This window comes from Pelophylax lessonae (genome assembly GCF_965119305.1).
Source record: "Pelophylax lessonae genome assembly, chromosome: 12".
Classification (NCBI taxonomy): domain Eukaryota; kingdom Metazoa; phylum Chordata; class Amphibia; order Anura; family Ranidae; genus Pelophylax; species Pelophylax lessonae.
The window spans coordinates 95,392,933-95,419,935 of record NC_138779.1 but is presented as its reverse complement, the minus strand read 5'-3'; the positions used below and the strand labels follow the sequence as shown (position 1 = coordinate 95,419,935).

General features: G+C 41.9%; 1 protein-coding gene across 1 annotated transcript in view; it reads right to left on the bottom strand.

Moving 5' to 3' along the window:
- The window catches only part of LOC309567900 (synaptotagmin-1-like), a 417,492-nt gene that overhangs the window by 3,846 nt on the left and 386,643 nt on the right, over positions 1–27,003 (bottom strand). The window contains exon 7 of the mRNA XM_082273424.1: positions 3,675–3,792. Coding sequence (XP_082129550.1) covers positions 3,675–3,792 — 118 coding nt within the window. The remainder of the gene's footprint in view (positions 1–3,674; positions 3,793–27,003) is intronic.

Here is a 27,003-nt window from a genome sequence, read left to right as displayed (position 1 = left end):
AGGAATATAACATTTTGATTACTCTCACCACAGAACAGATTTCCACTTTGCAATAGGCACTTTTAAAGTTTTGGGTCAGAGAAGATGGCCCGTTTCTGGATCATGTTCAGATATGGCTTTTTCTTTGCATGATAGAGCTTTAATTTGCATTTTTGGATGGCACAGCAAACTGTGTTCACAGACAGTGATTTCTGGAAGTATTCCTGTGCCCATGCAGTGATATCCATCACAGAATCTTTCCTGTTTTTAATTAAGTGCTGTTTAAGGGCCGAAAGATCATGGTCATCCAGTATTGTATTTCAGCCTAGTCCCTTGTGCACAGATATTTCACCAGATTTTCGCAGTCTTTTGATGATATTTTTACGTTGTGAAGCATTATTCTGTAATTGTTTGACAGTTTTGAGATGCAGCATTTCACAGATTGGTAAAGCTTTGCCCATCGTTACTCATGAGACACTCTGACTCACTACGATGCTCTTTTTTTACCCAATCATTTTACTGACCTATTGCCAAATAACCAAATTGCAAAATACACATTTTTGAGACATGTTGCTGCCATCAATTTCAAAATTACCATTTTTTTTTAACTCTTAGTTTAAACATTGCATATGTTTTCTATTTTCTATTCTGAATAAAATATGGGCTTATGAGATTTGCAAATCATTGCATTCTGCTTTTATGTAGATTTTACCCAGCGAACCAACTTGTTTGGAATTTGGGCTGCAACTCCCCTGTTTACAGTATATCTCTAAACATATTTTTTAGGAGTTATAGTCCTGGCCCCCTAAGATTTCCAAATTTACTTAGCATCTTGCCTCAAGCCAAGAGGGCCTGGCACTGTCTGACCTACAGAGATATTACTATGTCTCTTAGCTGGTATAAAAACACTGGTGATTATTTTTAGTACCGACCAATGCAACTGTACAGCCACAGAGGCATTAGAGGTATCCTCATTTGAAACACTTTCAAATCTTTTGCACAGGAAGACTCTATACGACTATTTGCAATTCAAGGTTATCAGCATTGGTAAATGTATAAACAATCTCTTCAGATGCTCCCTCATGAATGAAACCCAATTCATTTCTACCAACAATCCCATTTGGTGTAATCCAGAACTAAAAAACTTTCTTAAGATTCCTGACAGCCATCAATGGGCACAAAGGAGACTAAATTAACTACACCAAATATACTCTCAGGGCTCATTTAAATGCTTTCAAATGCTGAAGCAAGATTTGGAGATGTAGGGCACCTTGCATTTTAGATATCTGCAACTCAGGCATGCAGTGAAAGCCCAAATGGAATTACAAGGTGTATGCTTCAGCCATCCTTATTGGAGCAAGTATTACTTTAACCTCAACATGTGCAATTATTTTCCAGATTATTGTAACCTTCTACATCAGACCCTCTACATCCCTGGTCCCCAACCCTGGTCCTCAGGGCCCACTAACAGGCCAGGTTTGCAAGATAACTGAAATACATCCCAGGTGATATAATTTGGTGCTCAGTGATTGCATTACTCTAGTCTGCATCTCCCCAAGGTAATATTTAAAATCTGGCCTGTTAGTGGGCCCTGAGGACCGGAGTTGAGGACCACTGCTCTACATTACCCTGTATTCAGGAACAATGGCAGATATAATGGAAAAGGTTTGGGAAGAAGTCCCATTAACTCATAAAAGTGCGGCGTTATCATAGAGCATATTTTAAATCTGCTAGACTGTTTGCCTTACACCTTCTGATCACAAGCCACTGAATTTATTTCCCACACCTTTAACATCCCAATATATGTAACCCAGACTGGTGTCCGTTTGTTATTTTTGAGGGCATAGATTTGGTGCACCTTTCTATGCTAATAAAACCATAGTACTGAACTGGACATCTACAGTGGCCTTAGAAGTCAATTAATAGACACATCTGGTGCTGCCTCTTTATAGAATAGCTTGTGAGGCCAGGGGATAGCACACTAATATTGATAAAATATAGAAGGATTGGGTCTCATTCCTAGGTACCTGAGAACCTCAGATTTAAGAATGAAGCATACACCTAAACACCTTCACACACACACACTAGTCACCTTAACAGGTTTCCTTTTTTGAATGACACAACACGAAAAGTCAGTGTGAATCTTTCTTTTTTGATGACTCAACAGCTTTTTGATATCTGCACAAAGTTGCTGTTTGGTATTGTCTACTCCTATGCCTATTTTGTCAAAGCAAAAACAAAACAAAAAAATTGTATCCTTTTCTTTGTGCTTTTGCTGTATCTGTATAAAAAAAATAATTTTTGCGTGAACTGATCGTTCAGGCTGTTTGATAGGTCTTGACAAAAAAAGTTATCATTTGGATGGAAGATAAAATCCCTAGCCAACTATTCTACTGTTTACAAGGTACTACCTGAATGATCCAATTAATGTGTATCCAAGTAGGCACACTCAACTGTGCCCCATTCCAGTATTGGGTTTTTCCTCTGTGTAGCTTCCAGGTTCTGCCAGTTCTGCAGCAAATTTTCAGCAGACATGTTGCTCGGCTTTCAAGCAACATACAGTATCACTTTATTGGCTGCCGAGCCTCCTGTGCCTCCCAAATCCCTTTCAGAGACTTTTCCCACAAACTCAGTGCTCCTGTGCACACTAGCAAACCTTAGCGTCTCCTATGTTTCCAGTGCTCTTACATCCCCGCAAACCTCAGTGTCTCCTGTGTTTCTAGCGCTCCTGTGCACTCTAGCAAACTTAGGGGTCTTCTCTGTTTTCAGAGCTAACCTCAGTGTCTCCTATGTTTCTAACATCCCTGTGCAAACCTTAGTGTTTCCTGAGTTTCCAGCGCTCCTGTGCATGCCAAGAAACCTCAGTGTCTCCTGTGCTTCAAACTGAACCTTTGTATCTCTAGTGTTCACTGCATATCCTACTCCACAGAGACATTATTCCTGTGCATCCAAGGAAACCTTTGTATCTCTAGTGTTCGCTGCATATCTTACTCTACAGAGACAATATTCCTGTGCACTCCAGTGTTCCTAGTAGCCCTTTGCATTTTTGTGCCCCTGTGCTTTCAGTGACCCATGCATCCCTATGCTTTCAGAGTTCTGACTCTTGTGGATCTAGTGACTCTTGCACCCCAGTGCTTCTGGTGAGTCCTGCACCCCTATGCATCATATGGTCATAGCGCCCCAGTGTTTCCAGAGACTCCTTCACCTTTGCGAATCCGGTGACTCGTCCAGTCCAGAGGCTCCTGTGACCTCTTGTATCCCATTGCTTCCAGAGACTCCTGCACTCCACTCCAGTGCTTCTAGTTTATCCAGTATATCTACTCAGTAGTAACTGCATGGGTGTGTCAGAGGACTGCAACCTGGGAGCTATCCTGTAGCAATTTCCATCACCCCCTTTTGTGAACTTTCTAGACCTTTCAGTGTCACTGACCCTCTAAGTATCCAGTATACCCTGCATCTCTATAGCACCCTCAGTGCCTCTCTCACCCGTGTCCTAAACCTAGCTAGATACTGAAAAGACCATGCTCCTCCAAAAGATAGTAGTGACATAAAATATAGGGTTGATAGACAGCCTGGTCTTGTAAGTAGTAAAAAAAAAAAAAAAAAAAGAAGATGTAGCTGAGATGATGTTCACAACTGTCCCTGTACATTTCTGACAAGAAAAAAATGAAAGTTAAATATATGTAAAAACAAACCAGAAAGTCCTCCTACATCCATCTTCTTCAGGTTCTTGGCCTCCAGCACAATCACAGTGAGCTTGCCTGCTGTGGGCACATATCGCAGAGAGAAGCAGATGTCTCCTAACTTCTCTTGCTGTGACAAAACAAAATACGAATGTTACCAAGTGACCAGGCAATTATAAGCATTAAAAGCTAATAACATTGAAGCTAGAGATTTAGTTTTGAGCCTAATATAAGGAATAAAATTACATGTTAAAGCTGTTGTAAAGTATAATTTTTAAATTAAAATAACAAACATGTTATACTAACCTACCCTGTAAAATGGTATTGCACAGAGCAGCTCCGAACCTCCTTTTATGAATTCCCTCGACTGTGTTTTCCGCTCCTCCTCTTTTGTGTCTGCTCCCAGAAGCAAGACGCTTGCTGTGGGGGCAGATATATGCGCTTGATCCCAAACCAGGCTGTGTGCGCCCATAGACACACACAGCGTGGTTTGGTCCTGCCCCTGCTCCTTTCTCGCATGATTTGATTGACAATAGAAGGAGCCAATGACTCCTGCTGCTGCCTCTGTGTCCTGTGAGGAGAGGAAAACTGACAAGCACTGATGCACATGGGCACAGCTTTGGATCAAGATAGGACTCGATAAGTAGGTAACTATTTAGGGAGGTGAGGGGGTGATACAACTAATGGGACATTTTTTACCCCATGGCAGAAAATGCATTTAGGTAAAAATATCCTGGCTTTGGAACCACTTCAAATGTTTATTTCCATAGTACTCACTGCTCTGCTAATCTTAATCTGCAAAGAAAGAAACACTATCACATACAGTGCCTTGAAAAAGTATTCCTACCCCTTGAAATTTTCAAAATTTCATCAAATTACAACCAAAAACATAAATGTATTTCATTGAAATTTTATGTGATAGACCAACAAAGTGCCACATAACTGTGATTTGGAAAGAAAATGATAAATAGTTTTACATTTTTAAAAAAATAAATAAATATCTGAAAAGTGTGGCATGCATTTGTACTCATTTAGGATTTAGGTCTGGACTTTGACTAGGCCATTTTAACATATGAATATGCTTTGATCTAAACCATTCCATTGTAGCTCTGGCTGTATGTTTAGGGTCGTTGTCCTGCTGGAAGGTGAACCTCCTCCCCAGTCTCAAGTCTTTTGCAGACTCTAACAGGTTTTCTTCTAAGATTGCCCTGTATTTGGCTCCATCTATTTTCACATCAACTCTGACCATCTTCTCTGTCCCTGCTGAAGAAAAGCATCTCCACAACATGATGCTGCCACCACCATGTTTCAAGGTGGGGATGGTGTGTTTAGGGTGATGTGCAGTGTTAGTTTTCTGCCACACATAGCGTTTTGCTTTTAGGCCACAAAGTTCAATTTTAGTCTCCTCTGACCAGAGCTCCTTCTTCCACATGTTTGCTGTGTCCCCCACATGGCTTCTCACAAACTGCAAATGGGATTTCCTATGGCTTTCTTTCAACAATGGCTTTCTTTTTGCCACTCTTCCATAAAGCCAAGATTTGTGGATTGCATGACTAATAGTTGTCCTGTGGACAGATTCTCCCACCTGAGCTGTGGATCTCTGCAGCTCCACCAGAGATACCATGGGCCTCTTGGCTGCTTTTCTGATTAATGCTCTACTTGCCTGATCTCTCAGTTTAGATGGATGGCCATGTCTTGGTGGGTTTCCAGTTGTGCCATACTCTTTTCATTTTTTCATGATGGATTGAACAGTGCTCCGTGGGATGTTCCAATCTTGGGCCATTTTTTTAAAACCTAACCCTGCTTTAAACTTCTCAACAACTTTATTCCTGACCTGTCTGGTGTGTTCCTTGGCCTTCATGATGGTGTTTGTTCAGTAAGGTTCTGTAACAAACCTCTGAGGGCTTCACAGAACAGCTATATTTACACTGAGATTAAACCATACACAGGTGAACTCTATTTACTAATTAGGTGACTTCTGAAAGCAATTGGTTCCACTAGATTTTAGTTAGGGATATCAGATTAAAGGGTGCTGATTACAAATGCACGCCAAACTTTTCAGATATTTATATGTAAAAAATGTTGAAAACCATTTATCATTTTCCTTCCACTTCACAATTATGTGCCACTTTGTGTTGGTAAATCCATAAAATTCCAATAAAATAGATTTACATTTTTTTGGTTGTAACATGACAAATTGTGGAAAATGTCAAGGGGTATGCATACGTTTTCAAGGCACTGTACATCTTCAATTAACTACAATAGAAATATGTTTTACTACCTCACTGTTGAACAGTCAATGTATTGGGGTGGGAGAGACACATATGAAGGAGTGTTGAGCAAAATACTAAGGCCACCACAGAAAGATAAAAAGGGGTTCTCAAACAACTGTCTTAAACTGGACTGTCCCTAATCTAAATTTAGTGTTTGCAGCTAGGCTGTAGTCAGGTTGAGTTCCGTTTGCTTATGTCATGTGAGTGTTAGGTTTTGTCCAAAGTGCAAGACAATGGTTGGTTATGCCTACTACTGGGAAGTGTTCTCTAGTAGACAGAGAAAAAGAGGATACAATGATGCAGGTTATGAATATTTGTTTCACTTTGCACACTAAGGTCTTTTTCACACTTGGAGTCCATCGGCGGACTCTGTTTTTCTCAGCGGACATGTCCTTCCACATGAGGTGGATTGGTTTTATGCGATTTTAATCTTCATGTTTGTGAGTATGTTTTTTGGCATTCAATAAATTAACAGAAGGTGTCCATGGCTCAAATTTATACTGAAATTACCAGTGTAGATCCCTCCCTCCCCCAAACCCAGCGGTCCTAAACACAGGGACATGTCCTTACAGATGAGGTGGATTGGTTTCATGCGATTTTAATCTTCATGTTTGTGAGTATGTTTTTTGGCATTCAATAAATTAACAGAAGGTGTCCAAGGGTAATGCACTAGGTGTTTGCGCCTCCTTTCTTTTGTGTTTATAGTTATGGAGTTTCCCCATCTGAGGAGAGCCACACTCCTGCCATTCCCGATGGAGTGAGCACTTGGGTTATATAACTGTTTGCGTGTGAAGGATGTGAGTCCACAGAGGTCCAGTTCATGCTTCCTAGACCTCCTGCCTGGAGAAGAAAGCTGAAGTTGAAGAGTTCTGCTTACTAAATTGCATGCCCTGTCTTAAAGGTCCACTACTAAAATTGCCCGTTTCAGCTTAAAGTTCAAACTACTAACCTGGGAGAGGGGCTGAAGATACTACAAGACAGATGATCATTTGATCTACTGAATCCGCATTAGCCTGTGGCGGAGGTAGAGATTGCACAAGATACAGGAGCAAAAGGAATTTTTGCTGCTATTTTTAGGTTTCCTGTACACCCAATTCCTCTCTTCAAGAAAGGTGAGCCAATAAAATAACAAAAAGAATATTGATTGAGTAGAAATCAGTTTTTATGCCATCACTGGTGAATATCTTGGTGCAGCTACTGGGCAAATCACCAGTAAGATAGCTAGGAGGGTATGAAAAACCTAGCAGATCCATCAGAAATAATTGTTACGCAATCATAATATCAAGATAAAGTATCGGGTTTAACCACTTTCTGACCAGGCCATTTTCTAACATTTCTTAATTACAAGTTTAAATCAGTACTTTTTGCTAGATAAGTGCTTAAAACCCAGAAACATTATATATGTATTTTAGCAGAGACCCTAGAGAATAAAATGGTGATCGTTGAAATATTTTATGTCACATGATTTTTTGCGCAGCACTTTTTTAAGCTGTAAAAATACACTTTAACCACTTACCGCCCGCCCGCCCGCCGTCATATGACGGCGGGACGGTGCGGTTATTATCCTGGGCGGACGTCATATGACGTGACCCAGGAAATGCAGGGCAGGCGCGCAATCGCGGGCGTGCCGCCGTGCACTGCCGGTGTCGGCGTGTCCCCGGGACACAGCCGGTCACCGGCAGGGGGGAAACAGCCAATAGGCATGGCTGTTTCCCACGTGATCGGCTGTGTTCCAATGACACAGCCGATCACAATGGAGGCGCCCGGCAGAAGACCGCGCATGCGCGATCGGGAGCGCGCAGCGTGGTCATGTCGGTGGCACTGTGTTCCGTAGGAACACAGCTGTCACCGGCGGTAGTAAACAGTCACTGACAGTGACTGTTTACTATGTGATCGGCTGTGAATCCATTCACAGCCGATCACAAAATGTAAACAAAGAGCAGTAACTCACTGTTACTAGCTCTTCTCCCCTCATACAGTTTCCAGTGTGAGGAGAGCAGAGCTAGAAACAGTGAGTTACTGCTCTGTACACCTGTAAAAGTAAAAATCACACTAAAATCACACCAATAAAGGTCCCCACACAGTCCTCAGCCCCCCCCAATGTCACCTGTCACCCAACAGTCACCTCATCAGTGCCCAGAAATTGACACCCATAATGTTCACATGTGAGCGCAGCGATCGCGGGCAGAATCACCGCGATTCTGCCGCGATCCGGAAATCATTGCAAATTGCGGGACGCCTGTGCGTTGCCCGTTTTTTGCAATAGCACCCCAAACGCTGTGCGATGTTGCCGCCATTTCCGCCTGCCGAATCGCGGTAACATCGCGCAAACAACGCATGACGCCCAAAAAAGGTACAAGACCTTCTTTGGGGAGTCATGCGTTGTTTGCGTGATGTTACCTCGATTTGGCAGGCGGAAATCGCAGCAACATCGCACAGAGTTTGGGGTGCTATTGCAAATCACGGGCAACGCACAAGCGTCCCGCAATTTGCAATGATTTCTGGATCACGGGCGGAATCGCAGTGATTCTGCCCGCGATCGCTACGCTCACATGTGAACGTAGCCTAAAGTTCACCGGTCACCAGAGACTGCCATCAGTACCGCCGTGCACCATCGCCCGTCACCTGTCACCCATCGGTGACCATCGCCCGTCACCTGTCACCCCATCAATCACCTGTCACCCCATCAGTCATCGTCACCTGTCACCCCATCAGTCATCGTCATCTGTCACCCTATCAATCGTCACTTGTCACCCCATCAGTGATCGTCACTTGTCACCCCATCAATCATCGTCACATGTCACCCCGTCAGTGATTGTCATCTGTCACCCCATCAATCATCGTCACTTGTCACCTCATCAATCATCATCACCTGTCACCTCATCAGTCATCGTCACCTGTCACCCCATCAGTCATTGTCACCTGTCACCCCATCAGTCATTGTCACCTGTCACCCCATCAGTCATCATCACCTGTTTGCCATATACAGTACATGCAATCACTTACTGACCGCCTAACGACTATATGCGTCGGCCATTAAAAGCTAAATACTGGGGTTATGGCAGCAGATAGCCCCCATAATCCCGGTATTTTTTGAAACGGCAGGCGGTCGGCTTTCAGATAAGGGTGGTCCGAGTGGCGGATTCGCCGCAGAATTACCCTTACGGTGCAGGGGAAGAGGTGCCCCCCCCCCTCCTGCCGCGTCCCAGACATTTTCCCAGCTTACGGACCCGCCGACAGCGGGGAAAACTATCCGGTCCCGGATCCTCAGAGACAGGAAGTCGAGTGAGGGCAAGATGGCCCTCACTCGACTCTATGGTCTTGGAGGACCAGAGTTACGTCAAAAGACGTTGCCTAGCAACCGGTTTAAAGGGTCGCTTTTTTTTTTTCTTTTTTTTTTTCCTCTTTCAACAATTTTTTTTTTCTTTTTTAGTGTAGTTGTGAGGTGTGAGGTCTTTTTGACCCCAGATCTCATAATAAAGAGGACCTGTCATGCCTATTTCTATTACAAGGGGTGTTTACATTCCTTGCAATAGGAATTAAAAGTGATCAAAACATTTTTTTTTTTAAACTGTGTAAAAATAAAAAAATAATAAATAAAATAAATAGGAAAAAAAAAAAAAAATTAAAGCGCCCTGTCCATGTTAGCTCGCGCGCAGAATCAAATGCATACGCAAGTCCCGCCCACATATGTAAACGGTGTTCAAACCATACATGTGAGGTATCGCCGCGATCATTAGACCTCCTCTGTAACTCTAAGCTAGTAACCTGCAGAAATTTTTAAAATGTTGCCTATGGGGATTTTTAATTACCAATGTTTGGCGTCATTCTGTGAGCATGCGCAATTTTGAGTCATAACATGTTGGGTATCTAATTACTCGGCGTAACATTATCTTTCACATTATGGAAAAAAATTGGGCTAAATTTACTGTTTTCTTATTTTTTAGTTAAAAAAAGTGAATTTTTTTCAAAAAAATCGCATTTGGAAGACTGCTGTGCAAATATGGTGTGATAAAAAATATTGCAACGATCTCCATTTTATTCTCTAGGGTCTCTGCTAAAAAAAAATATATAATGTTTGGGGGTTCCAAATAGTTTTCTAGCAAAAAAAAATGATTTTAGCTTGTAAACACCAAGTGTCAAAAATAGGCCCAGTCTTAAAGTGGATAAATGGACAACTTTGTGTAAAGCGCTACTTGGATGTTAGGCGTCTGTATGTGGCTAGGCTGTGTAAAAGTGTTACACGTGGTATCGCCATACTCAGGAGGAATAGCAGAATGTATTTTGGGGTGCAATTTTTGCTATGTACATGCTATGTGTTAGAAATATTGTATAAATGGACAGCTTTGTGTAAAAAAAATGTGTTTTCATTTTCTTTCCACATTTTCCAAAAACTTGTGGAAAAAAATGACATATTCAAAAGACTCATTATGCCTCAAAAATTATACGTTGGGCTGTTTGCTTTCCAAAATGGGGTCATTTTATGGGGGTTTTCATTGTCCTGGTGCTCCAGGGCCTTCAAAAGTACGATAGGTTGTCAGGAAATTATATGTGTAATTTGTGCTCCTAGAATGCCGGACGGTACTACTTGGATGTTAGGCCTCTGTATGTGGCCAGGCTGTGAAAAAGTCTCACACATGTGGTATCGCCATACTCAGGAGGAGTAGTAGAATGTGTTTTGGGGTGTAGTTGCAAGTATACATATGCTGTGTGAGAGAAATAACCTGTTAATACGTCAATTTGTAAAAAAAAAAAAAAAAAAAAAAATCTTCATTTTGCAAAGAGTTGTGGGAAAAAATGACAACTTCCAAAAACTCACCATGCCCCTTATTAAATACCTTGGAATGTCTACTTTCCAAAAAGGGGTCATTTGGGGGTATTTGTACTTTCCTGACTTTTTAGTGTCTCAAGAAATGAGATAGGCCTTCAGTACATCAGGTGTGGTCAAGTGTGATCAATTTTCAATGAATAGCACCATAACTTGTGGACTCTCTAACTTTCACAAAGACCAAATAATATACACTTATTTGGGTTATTTTTACCAAAGATAAGTAGCAGTATAAATTTTGGCCAAAATTTGTGAAGAAAAATTACTAATTTGCTAAATTTTATGACAGAAACAAAGAAAAATGAGTTTTTTCACAATATTTTTTTTATTTATAAAAATAAAAAACCCAGTAGTGATTAAATACCATCAAAAGAAAGCTCTATTTGTGTGAAAAAAAGGTACAGTGTTGCATGACTGAGTAATTGTCATTCAAAGTGTGAGAGCGCTGAAAGCTGAAAATCAGTCTGGGCAGGAAGGGGGTGAAAGTGCACTGTAGGCAAGTGGTTAATGAATGAAAAAAAACATAATATATACCCCAATTGTAATTTAAAAGATGATGTTACTCTGAGTAAATAGATAACTAACATGTCATGCTTTAAAATTGCATGCGCTCGTGGAATGGCGCCAAATTATGGTAATAAAAAAATCTCCATAGGAGACGCTTTAAAAATTTCTACAGGTTACCAGTTTAAAGTTACAAAAGAGGTCCAGTGCTAGAATTACTGCTCTCACTCAGACGTTCATGGTGATACGTCACATGTATGATGCAAACACAGTTTACTTATTTGAGCGTGACCTACGTATGCCATCACTACTGCGCACAAAACGCAGGGACCGGGAGGGGATTTAAAAAGTTTCTTTATTTATTTTATCATATTTTTAAAATTTTTACACTGTGCCTTTCAAAAAAAAAAAATTTGATCACTTTTATTGCTATATAGCATGACAGGTCCTCTTTATGGAGAGATCAGGGGTTTAAAAGACCCCAAATCTCTCCTCTACCCCTAAAAGCAAAAGATCAGAAAAAAAAATTATTCTTCTGCTTTAAGAAAGGAAAATCATGTTTGTATTGCCTGAGAACCGGAAGTGACGGTCCTCTAAGAGCATAGAGATAGAGAGAGAGAGTGGCCATCTAGCCATCTAAACAAGACAAAAAGCTTCTCTCAGCTGCAAATGTGTGAAATCAAAAAACTGCTGCAATCAAACGCTCCTTGAATAGTATTGAGAAAAAGACATTGTAAAATAAAAAAGATACGCTGTTTTTATCCTAAAAATGATTAGGTAACAGATGCAATAAACAATGTGCAATAAGCAAAATCAAACAATAGTGAATGTTCGCTATCGATGCCTTCTAAGAGGAAATGCGTTGGATTGGAGCTAGCAACAGGATGTCAACAAGCGCAGACTGCACTGCAGGCATCCGTGCAAGATTTTATCTTATTTTGCTCTAATTCATTATCTTTCATGTACGTGCAATTTTTATTTAATAAACCGGCTTTATACGCATTAATGCACGATGAATGTCTTCCATTATCTTTTATAACCACCTGTCATTAACGAGATTAAGGAGCACCAAAAGCCTGGATACATTCCCCGGAGCAGGCTGACCACTTGTCTTCAGAGGCGCTTCCACTCACACGCATATGATCTCTTGGTGGGATCATTCGATTCGGTAAGTGGCCAATTTTCACATATAGAGCACTTGGTGACACACCTTCCATTATGGATTATTTCAGCTGCACTACAAATAGTTTGTTCTATTTGAATGTGGGAAAGTTGGAGCATCCTCTTTTTACTAAACACATTGAATTATGGAGCACTGGACTATTTATGAACTTTTTGCACTATTTAATATTTGCTATTTGTTTGTGAACAGATCATGGCTACCTATTCACAAAAAAAATATTTTTGATGTAAATCACTTGATACACCATTCCAGGAAACAAGAGTCTCGCTTATCTAGTGTCACTTCGCTATTCTTTGATTTTGCTTATTGCACATTGTTTATTGCATCCGTTACCTAATCATTTTTAGGATAATATCTTAGTCAAAAACAGCGCACCTTATTTATTTTACAATATTTAGCCATCCTTATCTCTATGGGAAAACCTTGCAGATGCCTAATGATGGGAAAACCTTGCAGATGCCTGATGGTTCCCAGAGCTACCGATCAGGTACTTTAGCCTGGGAACCACCGGGAAACTGTGAGAGGGGGCAACTCTTTGGCCGCTTCTAAAAGTTATCTTGCGGCGAGTCCACCGCTGGGATCACTTTTATGGGAAAGTCAACCGGCTGAAGAAAAAAAAAATACCAGGGTTATGGCATCTATACTCCGGAATTTAACGTAAAAATTATGACGTATATTTACAGTTAGGTGGTTGGAAAGTGGTAAACTGCACAAAAAATAGAAAAAGTAACCGCGCTAGGGTAAATAAAAACAAAGCTACAACTTCCAGTGTGACCACACCCCAGTGAAATATATATAGTTAAGTCACGCTAATCATTAATATAGATCAAATGAAGTCCATATAAAGTCCAATGTAAATGAATTGATGTGTAGAATCAGTGATTGTCAATCCAGACTCCCAATGTGCTTACCAAAATAATTAATTTGTGAAGCGAAATATCTAGAACCAAGACTTTAACAACTTGATTGTAGAAAATCCGGGTTGGACTCGTATTGGTTGTGTGCAGTTGGGTCATGAAATTAAGCAAAAAAAAGAAAAAACACCATAACATAAAACCCCAACCTTTTGAAAACGTCATCTGTGACGAAACGCCGGAAGGTCACGGCGTACTGACGTCACCCAACAATAAGCACACGACCATTGGGAGTCTGGATTGACAATCACTGATTCTACACATCAATTCATTTACATTGGACTTTATATGGACTTCATTTGATCTATATTAATAATTAGCTCGACTTAACTATATATAAGTGGTAAACTGCACAGTTCCTAGGACTCTATACACTCTATTGCTACACAGTCCATATTTGTGCCCCCTTTCCATTGTGGGGAAACTGTAAAATTCTTGCTAGCTATTAGCAAATAATGTGTTCTTCTGGGGCTGTAGAGTTGCATTCAGCTTCATTGATAGTAACATCATTATCATCCCAGAAGGAACTTCATATTGTAGGTAGGTCTCACCTGCATGCAGCAGTTCTAGATTCTACAACGTATGATGAGGCATTCTGCTGTGCTTGTTGAACAAAACACTCTAGGTACTTTTTACGGAGCAGGTACTTGAACACCTGAAAAGGTTCTCTTTAACTTAACCCCTTTTGGTATGCCCTTTTAGACCTATTAGGTGAATAGTCAAACAGTTTCCTTCGGTGAGCACTAATGACTTTTGTATAATAATTGGCAACATAACCCCATTATATTTTCATAAAATCCACAGTCTTTTCTGTGCAGGCATTGTCATTATATTGAAATACCATGCTTCTACTTGCTATAAGTCATGTAGACAAGATGGAATTTTTCTGTGCGGCAATTCATCTTTTAGCATGTCATAATGAGTCAGACCAGAAAAAACCCAGCTTCTATATCCCAATGTAAGAGTTTACTGTGAATCAGTATAAGGGTTTAGACATAGGCACAAATAATCAGGGTGCCATACAACATTTCAAATTAGCTGTTCTACCAATAAAAGGAAAACAAGATATGTTAATTTGTTCTATCTGGTTGTGTTTTAGTTTTGGATAACTAAACAAGGACTAGAACCCCTGTCAGTTTATATTGGTTCTTCAATCCCTGCTGGGGTAATTCAAATCCCCTTTTCTTCTGGTGGCATTAGTCTAAGAGGGGGATTCTCCTCATTTTATTAGAGATCTTATCTCACAGTTTGCCTTCCAACAGAAAATAAAGGGAAATCTCCCATTGGGACACAGTCAGCAAAAAATTAACAGATAGGGGTTTTCATCCTTTTGGATCTATTCTACTATCCCCAAAAAAATCAACATACTTGTTTAACCTGAAAAATAAATGTAAAGCAGGTGCTGTTAGGTAGTGATTAATTCAAGTGTAACATAAAATAAATATCATCCAAATCTGCCAATCAAGTGAACACCATTGAAACAATCCACTATTGCTGTATGACCAGCATCAAAAATATTAATAATAAATGTGAAAAGTAACAATCTATATACAGAAGAAAAAAATGGGGCTCTATAGATGCTGCCACCCACACTGTGCCTTCTTATTTTCATTCAAGTGCTCCACCTCGAGATATAGCTCATAAATCTGCTAACCAAAAGCCCCAGGTCCCAGGGACCACACAGCCTTATCCGCAATCTGAACCCCTGGATAGGTCTACAATTCTCCTCTCCTCTCGGATGGCCGATGTTAATGATATGGAGGCAAAACAGAAACACACCATAATAGTGCAACACTGTATTAAATCATATATATGCCACCATACACACACATTAATGGTTGTGCTTACATAGAGAGTGCCCTAACCACGTAACAGATTGCATCTCCTTTACTCAACCAAGTGGTAAGCTCACCCCTCTCAAAATGCTCCGAGAAGTCGGCTGGCATTCATTCCACGGAGTGGCCGGAAGTGACATCACTGGTTAGCAAGGAAGTGTAGACAGGTGGACATCAATGCATTTTGCCATATGGTGTCCTCAGGAAATTTTTGGTAAGCAGATTTATGAACTATATCTCGAGGTGGAGCACTTGAATGAAAATAAGAAGGCACAAAGTGGGTTGCAGCGTCTTTAGAGCACCATTTCATCTAACCAATTTTTTCTTCTGTATATGGACTTTGGACAGATTTGGATGATATTATTTATGTTATACTTGAATTAGTCACTACCTAACAGCGCCTGCTTTACATTTAGTTTTCATTATTTAATGTGATTTCACATATAAAGGGGCAGCAGTTAAAGGAATTTACCACATATTGGATGAGGCGCCCTTCACAGGTTATTCTATACACTTTAACCTGTCTCACTGTCCTTTTGATTTCCCAGTTTGTTTTTGGATGGGATGGTGGTGGTGGCGAGGGTTGGGAACCCTTGTCAGATTCTTCCTAACTAAATCCTAGGGGTGGAGTTGGCTTTTACTGACTGAAAGGCTTGGCTTGCCATTGCTTAAGAAAGAACTCAATGAACTCAATGTCCCTCAATGAAATCAAATACTTACAGCAGTATATGTGGACCTTCAGAAATAAGTCATCAAACTCTCTCTGCAATGAAAACTTCCTACCCAAAGACTCAAAAACGAAGTCGGGGCAACACCCATTATTACTACACCAATCAATGAATCAATAGATTTACTAGTGGAACAATTATTAAATTCCCTTATTTCTACAGCTTTAAAACCAATATCAATATTTAATCGTACTTAGTCTAAAGGGCTCATTGTTGAAACTTTTAGCTCCATCATTATAAATTAATTTAATAAACTCAGGGAGATACCACTCAGCAAAAATAATGTTAGTAAACTACTAGAGCCCCCTAAATTCGCAGAAAAAATGATATTGTAATACACAGAGATGATGAGGGGCGGTATAGTTATTTAGGACAAGACTGACTATCCTCAAAGCCAACAGAAAAATACATGATGAGGAATATGTACCCATTGAAGAGGATCACATGTCACTTTTTCAAAAAGAATTTATAATGTTATATAGACAAGCAAATACTAATAATTTTACTACTACTGTAAAGATAAATGTAATTTCATTGAGATTATTACTGCTTATTATTGCTTACTATTACCACTGACCTAAGATCCACAAAACCTTTATCTAGCCTCCAGACAACTGATTATCTTAGATATAAACTCACTGACTAGTAATCTTTAGATTGATATACATCAAAAAGTCAAACATATGATTCATAATCTTCCTCCAAATATACAAGATTCCACTAATGTAATTAACATCTTTAAAGATATCACATGCAATGTGTTGTACAATCGGCTGATGTTAGATGTCACAGTTTTATATTCCAATATTCTTCTTAATAGAGGTTTAAAGGCAGTTAAACATTATTTAGATATTGATCCATATATGCCAGAAAAAACAGGTTCGTTTCCTACTAGAAGCAAATAAATTTATTCTGACAAAGAGTTTCTTCACCTTTAAAGACCCGTTTAACTTACAAGTTACTAGAACATTGATAAGGATGAGGTTCGCACCAAGCTATGCACACCTAGTAATGGGTTGCCTTGAACAAGGGATGATTTTTTTTTTTTTACAGCCAATTCGGTGTGAACTTTGTCACCCATAAACGATTTATGGATAAAAGAAATCATATATATCTGGCAGAGTGAACCAGCGCTTATCCATGATTATGTTACCTACTTAAAGTCTAATGAAATGGACCCTAAATGCACATCTTTTGTGAACTCTAAGGGGATAGATTCTCTGGATTTAGTAATAATCGGTAACGCAGGGAATCATGTTATAACTAAAGCAAACTTCAAAACTGTAGATATTAATAGCTAGCTTCATAAGTCGATTTCACACTATAAACCTTGGTTATGGAACATATATGCAGATACAGTATATTACCAAAACAATTGGGACGCCTGTCTTTACACGCACATGAACTTTAATGGCATCCCGGTCTTAGTCTGTAGGGTTTGCAGCTATAACAGCTTCAACTCTTCCTGGAAGGCTCTCTACAAAGTTTAGGAGTGTGTTTATGGTATTGTTTAACCATTCTTCCAATAGCGCATTTGTGAGGCCAGGCACCGATGTAGGACGGGAAGCCTGGCTCGCAGTCTGCGCTTTAATTCATCTCAAAAGTGTTCTATCAGGTTAAGGTCAGAACTCTGTGCAGGCAAGGCAAGTTCCTCCACCCCAAACTTGCTCATCCATGTCTGTATGGATCGTGCTTTGTGCACTGGTGCGCAGTCATGTTGGAACAGGAAGGGTCAAGTCCAAACTGCAGCATGAAATTGTCCAAAATGTCTTGGTATGCTGACGGCTTAAGAGTTCCCTTCACTGGAACTGAGGGGCCAAGCCCAACCCCTAAAAAAACAACCCCACATTACAACATAAACCCCCTCCACCAAATGATTTGGACCAGTGCACAAAGCAAGGTCCATAAAGACATGGATGGGTGAGTTTGGGGTGGGGGAACATGACTGGCCTGCACAAAGTCCTGACCTCAACCCGACAGAACACCTTTGGGATGAATTAGAGTGCAGACTGAACTCACAAATGTTCTTCTAGAAGAATGGTCAAATATTCCCATAGACACGCTCCTAAACCTTGTGGACAGCCTTCCCAGAAGAGTTGAAGCTGTTATAGATGCAAAGGATGTGCAAACTCAATATTGAACCCTATGGACTAATGCCTTGTACCCACAATCAGATAAGCAGATGACTTATCGTTCGCATTTTGTTGCATGATACTAATATCGAATTCAACAATGCGTACTAAACGTACAATTTTTTTTGTTCTATTCTGGAAAAGCTTCTTGGTTGCGTAGCTACGTATCGGATAGTGCAAAACAAAAACAATGGCAGCCAGGCTTTTTCCAGGTTATTTTCATGTTTCTGATCATGCGTGGTCTTTGTCTATCGATTTTTTAGCGAACGCATACTGCACTGATTAAACTACTGTCGTTCACTAGGCTATCGTACGACAAAAGTTTTCGTGTTTGTCCCTTCAGGTTTTGTTGGACGAAATGTTGTGATTGGCTGTCGAAAGCTGTGTACTAATGATCAGATTACTGTGTGATCGATTTGAAAGCAATTTCTTTCGTACAATTATCTGATCGTGTGTACGAGGCATAAGACTGGGATGCCATTAAAGTCCATGTGCATGTAAAGGCAGGTGTCCCAATACTTTTGGTAATATCGTGTATGTTTTTATGCACATTTGTGCAACAAATAAAGTGTTTGAATATCAAGCTACAGCAATATATAATAGATTTAAAGAACAGAAGTACCCAACTAAATTAATAACAGAAGCATTGGAGAGTGCAAGAAAACTGATGTGGGATGATTGTTTGATATCTACACAAAAAACAAAACCCAGTATAGAGAAAAAACAGAGAAACAAGAAAATGCCATTTATAACTAGGGTTGAGCGGACACCTAGATGTCCGTGTTCGACGGGTTCGGCCGAACTTTAAAAAAAAGTCCGGGTCCGTGTCCCGGACTTTTACAGAACTTTTCCCGGACACCGAACCCCATTGAAGTCAATGGGGACCCGAACTTTAAGGCACTAAAATGGCTCTAAAACACCAAAGGAAAGGGCTAGAGTGCTGCAAATGGCAGCAAAACGTAATTAAGAGCATGGCAAGTGCTCTGCAAACAAATGTGGATAGGGAAATAACTTAAAACAACAAAAAAAAACAGAAAAATAAAACAATGTTCTTCTTCATCTCTGAAGGACGAGGCCCATATGGAGTAGGAGGGAGGTTGAGGTGGTGGTGGATGTGGCGGTGACATAGGCGTGCGCACAGGGTGTGCTGGGTGTGCCTGGGCACACCCTAATCACCTAGGGCACATAGCATTGCCAGTGAGGAGATGGGAAAGATCTCCCTGGGACCTGCTCTGCTCTATTTCTCCTTGCCTACAGGTACATGGCCCCGATACATTACTCTCCCTGCTGGCAAACACATGCATGTGTATTTCAACTTTGGGGTGCACACCTTAATGCAATAGGCTGCGCACACCTATGGGCGGTGTAGGTGGAAGCGGCGGTGGAGGAGGACCAGGGCCAGATTAACAGCATCATGGGCTTGGTGCTGAGGATTTTGAAGGGCCTTAAGGGCCGTGCCTTGCCATGCACCCAGAGGAGGAAGGGTGCAGCCATGCATGCCTAATTCAACATGGGATGCTGTCTCTGAAGCCCATAAACACATCCATGCATCGCCAACTGTCCCTCCTTGTCCGGCCTTCACGCTGTGTGGGGAGGTTCTGAGGGTGCTGCCTGGGGAAGCGAGCATAGAAGCCAGACTTCTGTGTTTACAAGTGACAGAAGAGCGGTAACAGTGAATATGGCCAACCCGGGGCCTATATAAAAGGTAGGGGCCTGGAGCTGCAGCTCCAATAGCCCCTACATTAATCTGGCCCTGAGGAGGAGGACGAGGTAGCCAACACTGCTTCTTTTCAAAAATTTTAAATGAGGGTACACCCCAAAAGAGTGAGAAAGAGCAAAAATGGAACAATGGGTGGGTAAGGTCGGTATCCATTGCTATTCTGCATAAGGTACGGAAAAGTCCCGTGGGATCCATGCCTGGTTCATTTTAATGAACGTGAGCTTGTCCACATTGTCTCTGGACAGGCGGCTGCGCTTGTCTGTTATAACGCCCCCAGCCGTGCTAAATACCCGTTCAGATAATACACTGGCTGCAGGGCACGCCAGCACCTCCAAGGCGTAAAGGGCAAGCTCAGGCCATGTGCCCAATTTGGAGACCCAGAAGTTGAAGGGGGCAGACCCGTCATTCACTACATGTAGGCGTGTGCACACATACTGCTCCACCATGTTGGTAAAATGCTGCCTCCTGCTAAGACGTTCCATCTGAGCTGCTGGTGCTGCTGTTTGTTGTGGCGTGCTGACAAAGCTTTTCCACATTTCGGCCATGCTAACCCTGCCTTCTGAGGTGCTGGCGGTGCCCTGGTTGCGTTGGCGACCTCCTCCTCCTCCTCCTCTGCCTTGTGCTTCCACTGTGGCCCCGCTGTCAGATGGGAATGCCAGCAGCATGGCGTCTACCAGCGTGCGCTTGTACTCGCGCATCTTGCGATCGCGCTCCAGTGAGTGAATTAAGGACGGTACGTTGTCCTTGTAACGGGGATCCAGCAGCGTGGCCACCCAGTAATCAGCACAAGTTAGAATGTGGGCAACTCGGCGGTCGTTGTGGAGACACTGCAGCATGTAATCGCTCATGTGTGCCAGGCTGCCCAGAGGCAACGAAAGGCTGTCCTCTGTGGGAGGTGTATCGTCCGTGTCCTCTGTATCCCCCCAGCCACGCACCAGTGATGGCCATGAGCTGGCCTGGGTGCCACCCTGCTGTGAACATGGTTCCATCTCCTCCTCCAGCTCCTCCTCCTCCTCATCCTCCTCATCCTCCAGAACTGTGCCCCTGCTGGACAATTGCGTCCCTGGTGTTTGCGTGTGCAGGAACCCACCCTCGGAGCCCCTTGCGAATGACTGCCCTGAAAGCCTTGGAAATGTTACCTCTTCATCCTCCTCCTCCTCCTCATCCTGTGCCACATCCTCTTCCATCATCGCCCGAATTGTTTTTTCAAGGAGGCATAGAAGTGGGATAGTTAAGCTGAGAACGGCGTCATTGCCACTGGCCATGTTGGTGGAGTACTCAAAACAGCGCAACAAGGCACACAGGTCTCGCATGGAGGCCCAGTTAAATTAAATAGCGGAATAGAAAATATGATCCAAAAAAAGTGTATGTATATCACACGTACACAACCACACTGGGCCCCAATTACTATTGTTTGTACCCCTAAAAGGCTAGATGAGGAGTAGGGGGGGTATGGAACAGGCAGCACCCTCAAACCTTCAGAAGTATGAGATGAACCCCAACAACTTGGAAAGGTGGATCTCTCTCACACGTACCAACACAGACTATCCCCCAATTTAACTGATCCCCAAAGGTTTTTGATTAAATAGCGGAATAGAAAATATGATCCAAAAAAAGTGTATGTATATCACACGTACACAACCACACTGGGCCCCAATTACTATTGTTTGTACCCCTAAAAGGCTAGATGAGGAGTAGGGGGAGTATGGAACAGGCAGCACCCTCAAACCTTCAGAAGTATGAGATGAACCCCAACAACTTGGAAAGGTGGATCTCTCTCACACGTACCAACACAGACTATCCCCCAATTTAACTGATCCCCAAAGGTTTTTGATTAAATAGCGGAATAGAAAATATGATCCAAAAAAAGTGTATGTATATCACACGTACACAACCACACTAGGCCCCAATTACTATTGTTTGTACCCCTAAAAGGCTAGATGAGGAGTAGGGGGGGTATGGAACAGGCAGCACCCTCAAACCTTCAGAAGTATGAGATGAACCCCAACAACTTGGAAAGGTGGATCTCTCTCACACGTACCAACACAGACTATCCCCCAATTTAACTGATCCCCAAAGGTTTTTGATTAAATAGCGGAATAGAAAATATGATCCAAAAAAAGTGTATGTATATCACACGTACACAACCACACTAGGCCCCAATTACTATTGTTTGTACCCCTAAAAGGCTAGGAGTAGGGGGAGTATGGAACAGGCAGCACCCTCAAACCTTCAGAAGTATGAGATGAACCCCAACAACTTGGAAAGGTGGATCTCTCTCACACGTACCAACACAGACTATCCCCCAATTTAACTGATCCCCAAAGGTTTTTGATTAAATAGCGGAATAGAAAATATGATCCAAAAAAAGTGTATGTATATCACACGTACACAACCACACTAGGCCCCAATTACTATTGTTTGTACCCCTAAAAGGCTAGATGAGGAGTAGGGGGGGTATGGAACAGGCAGCACCCTCAAATCTTCAGAAGTATGAGATGAACCCCAACAACTTGGAAAGGTGGATCTCTCTCACACGTACCAACACAGACTATCCCCCAATTTAACTGATCCCCAAAGGTTTTTGATTAAATAGCGGAATAGAAAATATGATCCAAAAAAAGTGTATGTATATCACACGTACACAACCACACTAGGCCCCAATTACTATTGTTTGTACCCCTAAAAGGCTAGGAGTAGGGGGAGTATGGAACAGGCAGCACCCTCAAACCTTCAGAAGTATGAGATGAACCCCAACAACTTGGAAAGGTGGATCTCTCTCACACGTACCAACACAGACTATCCCCCAATTTAACTGATCCCCAAAGGTTTTTGATTAAATAGCGGAATAGAAAATATGATCCAAAAAAAGTGTATGTATATCACACGTACACAACCACACTAGGCCCCAATTACTATTGTTTGTACCCCTAAAAGGCTAGATGAGGAGTAGGGGGGGTATGGAACAGGCAGCACCCTCAAATCTTCAGAAGTATGAGATGAACCCCAAAAACTTGGAAAGGTGGATCTCTCTCACACGTACCAACACAGACTATCCCCCAATTTAACTGATCCCCAAAGGTTTTTGATTAAATAGCGGAATAGAAAATATGATCCAAAAAAAGTGTATGTATATCACACGTACACAACCACACTAGGCCCCAATTACTATTGTTTGTACCCCTAAAAGGCTAGATGAGGAGTAGGGGGGGTATGGAACAGGCAGCACCCTCAAACCTTCAGAAGTATGAGATGAACCCCAACAACTTGGAAAGGTGGATCTCTCTCACACGTACCAACACAGACTATCCCCCAATTTAACTGATCCCCAAAGGTTTTTGATTAAATAGCGGAATAGAAAATATGATCCAAAAAAAGTGTATGTATATCACACGTACACAACCACACTAGGCCCCAATTACTATTGTTTGTACCCCTAAAAGGCTAGGAGTAGGGGGAGTATGGAACAGGCAGCACCCTCAAACCTTCAGAAGTATGAGATGAACCCCAACAACTTGGAAAGGTGGATCTCTCTCACACGTACCAACACAGACTATCCCCCAATTTAACTGATCCCCAAAGGTTTTTGATTAAATAGCGGAATAGAAAATATGATCCAAAAAAAGTGTATGTATATCACACGTACACAACCACACTAGGCCCCAATTACTATTGTTTGTACCCCTAAAAGGCTAGATGAGGAGTAGGGGGGGTATGGAACAGGCAGCACCCTCAAACCTTCAGAAGTATGAGATGAACCCCAACAACTTGGAAAGGTGGATCTCTCTCACACGTACCAACACAGACTATCCCCCAATTTAACTGATCCCCAAAGGTTTTTGATTAAATAGCGGAATAGAAAATATGATCCAAAAAAAGTGTATGTATATCACACGTACACAACCACACTGGGCCCCAATTACTATTGTTTGTACCCCTAAAAGGCTAGATGAGGAGTAGGGGGAGTATGGAACAGGCAGCACCCTCAAACCTTCAGAAGTATGAGATGAACCCCAACAACTTGGAAAGGTGGATCTCTCTCACACGTACCAACACAGACTATCCCCCAATTTAACTGATCCCCAAAGGTTTTTGATTAAATAGCGGAATAGAAAATATGATCCAAAAAAAGTGTATGTATATCACACGTACACAACCACACTAGGCCCCAATTACTATTGTTTGTACCCCTAAAAGGCTAGATGAGGAGTAGGGGGGGTATGGAACAGGCAGCACCCTCAAACCTTCAGAAGTATGAGATGAACCCCAACAACTTGGAAAGGTGGATCTCTCTCACACGTACCAACACAGACTATCCCCCAATTTAACTGATCCCCAAAGGTTTTTGATTAAATAGCGGAATAGAAAATATGATCCAAAAAAAGTGTATGTATATCACACGTACACAACCACACTAGGCCCCAATTACTATTGTTTGTACCCCTAAAAGGCTAGATGAGGAGTAGGGGGGGTATGGAACAGGCAGCACCCTCAAACCTTCAGAAGTATGAGATGAACCCCAAAAACTTGGAAAGGTGGATCTCTCTCACACGTACCAACACAGACTATCCCCCAATTTAACTGATCCCCAAAGGTTTTTGATTAAATAGCGGAATAGAAAATATGATCCAAAAAAAGTGTATGTATATCACACGTACACAACCACACTAGGCCCCAATTACTATTGTTTGTACCCCTAAAAGGCTAGATGAGGAGTAGGGGGGTATGGAACAGGCAGCACCCTCAAACCTTCAGAAGTATGAGATGAACCCCAACAACTTGGAAAGGTGGATCTCTCTCACACGTACCAACACAGACTATCCCCCAATTTAACTGATCCCCAAAGGTTTTTGATTAAATAGCGGAATAGAAAATATGATCCAAAAAAAGTGTATGTATATCACACGTACACAACCACACTAGGCCCCAATTACTATTGTTTGTACCCCTAAAAGGCTAGATGAGGAGTAGGGGGGGTATGGAACAGGCAGCACCCTCAAACCTTCAGAAGTATGAGATGAACCCCAACAACTTGGAAAGGTGGATCTCTCTCACACGTACCAACACAGACTATCCCCCAATTTAACTGATCCCCAAAGGTTTTTGATTAAATAGCGGAATAGAAAATATGATCCAAAAAAAGTGTATGTATATCACACGTACACAACCACACTGGGCCCCAATTACTATTGTTTGTACCCCTAAAAGGCTAGATGAGGAGTAGGGGGAGTATGGAACAGGCAGCACCCTCAAACCTTCAGAAGTATGAGATGAACCCCAACAACTTGGAAAGGTGGATCTCTCTCACACGTACCAACACAGACTATCCCCCAATTTAACTGATCCCCAAAGGTTTTTGATTAAATAGCGGAATAGAAAATATGATCCAAAAAAAGTGTATGTATATCACACGTACACAACCACACTAGGCCCCAATTACTATTGTTTGTACCCCTAAAAGGCTAGATGAGGAGTAGGGGGGGTATGGAACAGGCAGCACCCTCAAACCTTCAGAAGTATGAGATGAACCCCAACAACTTGGAAAGGTGGATCTCTCTCACACGTACCAACACAGACTATCCCCCAATTTAACTGATCCCCAAAGGTTTTTGATTAAATAGCGGAATAGAAAATATGATCCAAAAAAAGTGTATGTATATCACACGTACACAACCACACTAGGCCCCAATTACTATTGTTTGTACCCCTAAAAGGCTAGGAGTAGGGGGAGTATGGAACAGGCAGCACCCTCAAACCTTCAGAAGTATGAGATGAACCCCAAAAACTTGGAAAGGTGGATCTCTCTCACACGTACCAACACAGACTATCCCCCAATTTAACTGATCCCCAAAGGTTTTTGATTAAATAGCGGAATAGAAAATATGATCCAAAAAAAGTGTATGTATATCACACGTACACAACCACACTAGGCCCCAATTACTATTGTTTGTACCCCTAAAAGGCTAGATGAGGAGTAGGGGGAGTATGGAACAGGCAGCACCCTCAAATCTTCAGAAGTATGAGATTGTGTTCACTGTACCCCACAAAGATTGAGTTCACTGCACCCCACAATGATTGTGTTCACTGCACCCCACAAAGATTGTGTTCACTGCACCTCACAAAGATTGTGTTCACTGTACCCCCCAAAGATTGTGTTCACTGCACCCCACAAAGATTCTGTTCACTGTACCCCACAAAGATTGTGTTCACTGCACCCTAAAAGGATGTTGTTCACTGCACCCCACAAAGATTGTGTTCACTGCACCCTAAAAGGATGTTGTTCACTGCACCCCAAAAAGATTGTGTTCACTGTACCCCCCCAAAGATTGTGTTCACTGCACCCCACAAAGATTGTGTTCACTGCACCCCAAAAAGATTGTGTTCACTGTACCCCCCAAAGATTGTGTTCACTGCACCCCAAAAAGATTGTGTTCACTGTACCCCCCAAAGATTGTGTTCACTGCACCCCACAAAGATTCTGTTCACTGTACCCCACAAAGATTGTGTTCACTGCACCCCAAAAAGATTGTGTTCACTGTACCCCCCCAAAGATTGTGTTCACTGCACCCCACAAAGATTCTGTTCACTGCACCCCACAAAGGATTTTGTTCACTGCACCCCAAAAAGATTGTGTTCACTGCACCCCAAAAAGGATTTTGATCACTGCACCCCAAAAAGGATGTTGTTCACTGCACCCCAAAAATGATTTTGTTCACTCCACCCCAAAAAGATTGTGTTCACTGCACCCCACAAAGATTGTGTTCACTGCACCCCAAAAAGATTGTGTTCACTGTACCCCCCAAAGATTGTGTTCACTGCACCCCACAAAGATTCTGTTCACTGTACCCCACAAAGATTGTGTTCACTGCACCCCAAAAAGATTGTGTTCACTGCACCCCAAAAAGGATGTTGTTCACTGCACCCCAAAAAGGATGTTGTTCACTCCACCCCAAAAAGATTGTGTTCACTGCACCCCACAAAGATTGTGTTCACTGCACCCCAAAAAGATTGTGTTCACTGCACCCCAAAAATGATTTTGTTCACTGCACCCCAAAAAGGATTTTGTTCACTGCACCCCAAAAAGGATGTTGTTCACTCCACCCCAAAAAGATTGTGTTCACTGCACCCCAAAAAGATTGTGTTCACTGCACCCCACAAAGGATTTTGTTCACTGCACCCCAAAAAGATTGTGTTCACTGCACCCCAAAAAGGATGTTGTTCACT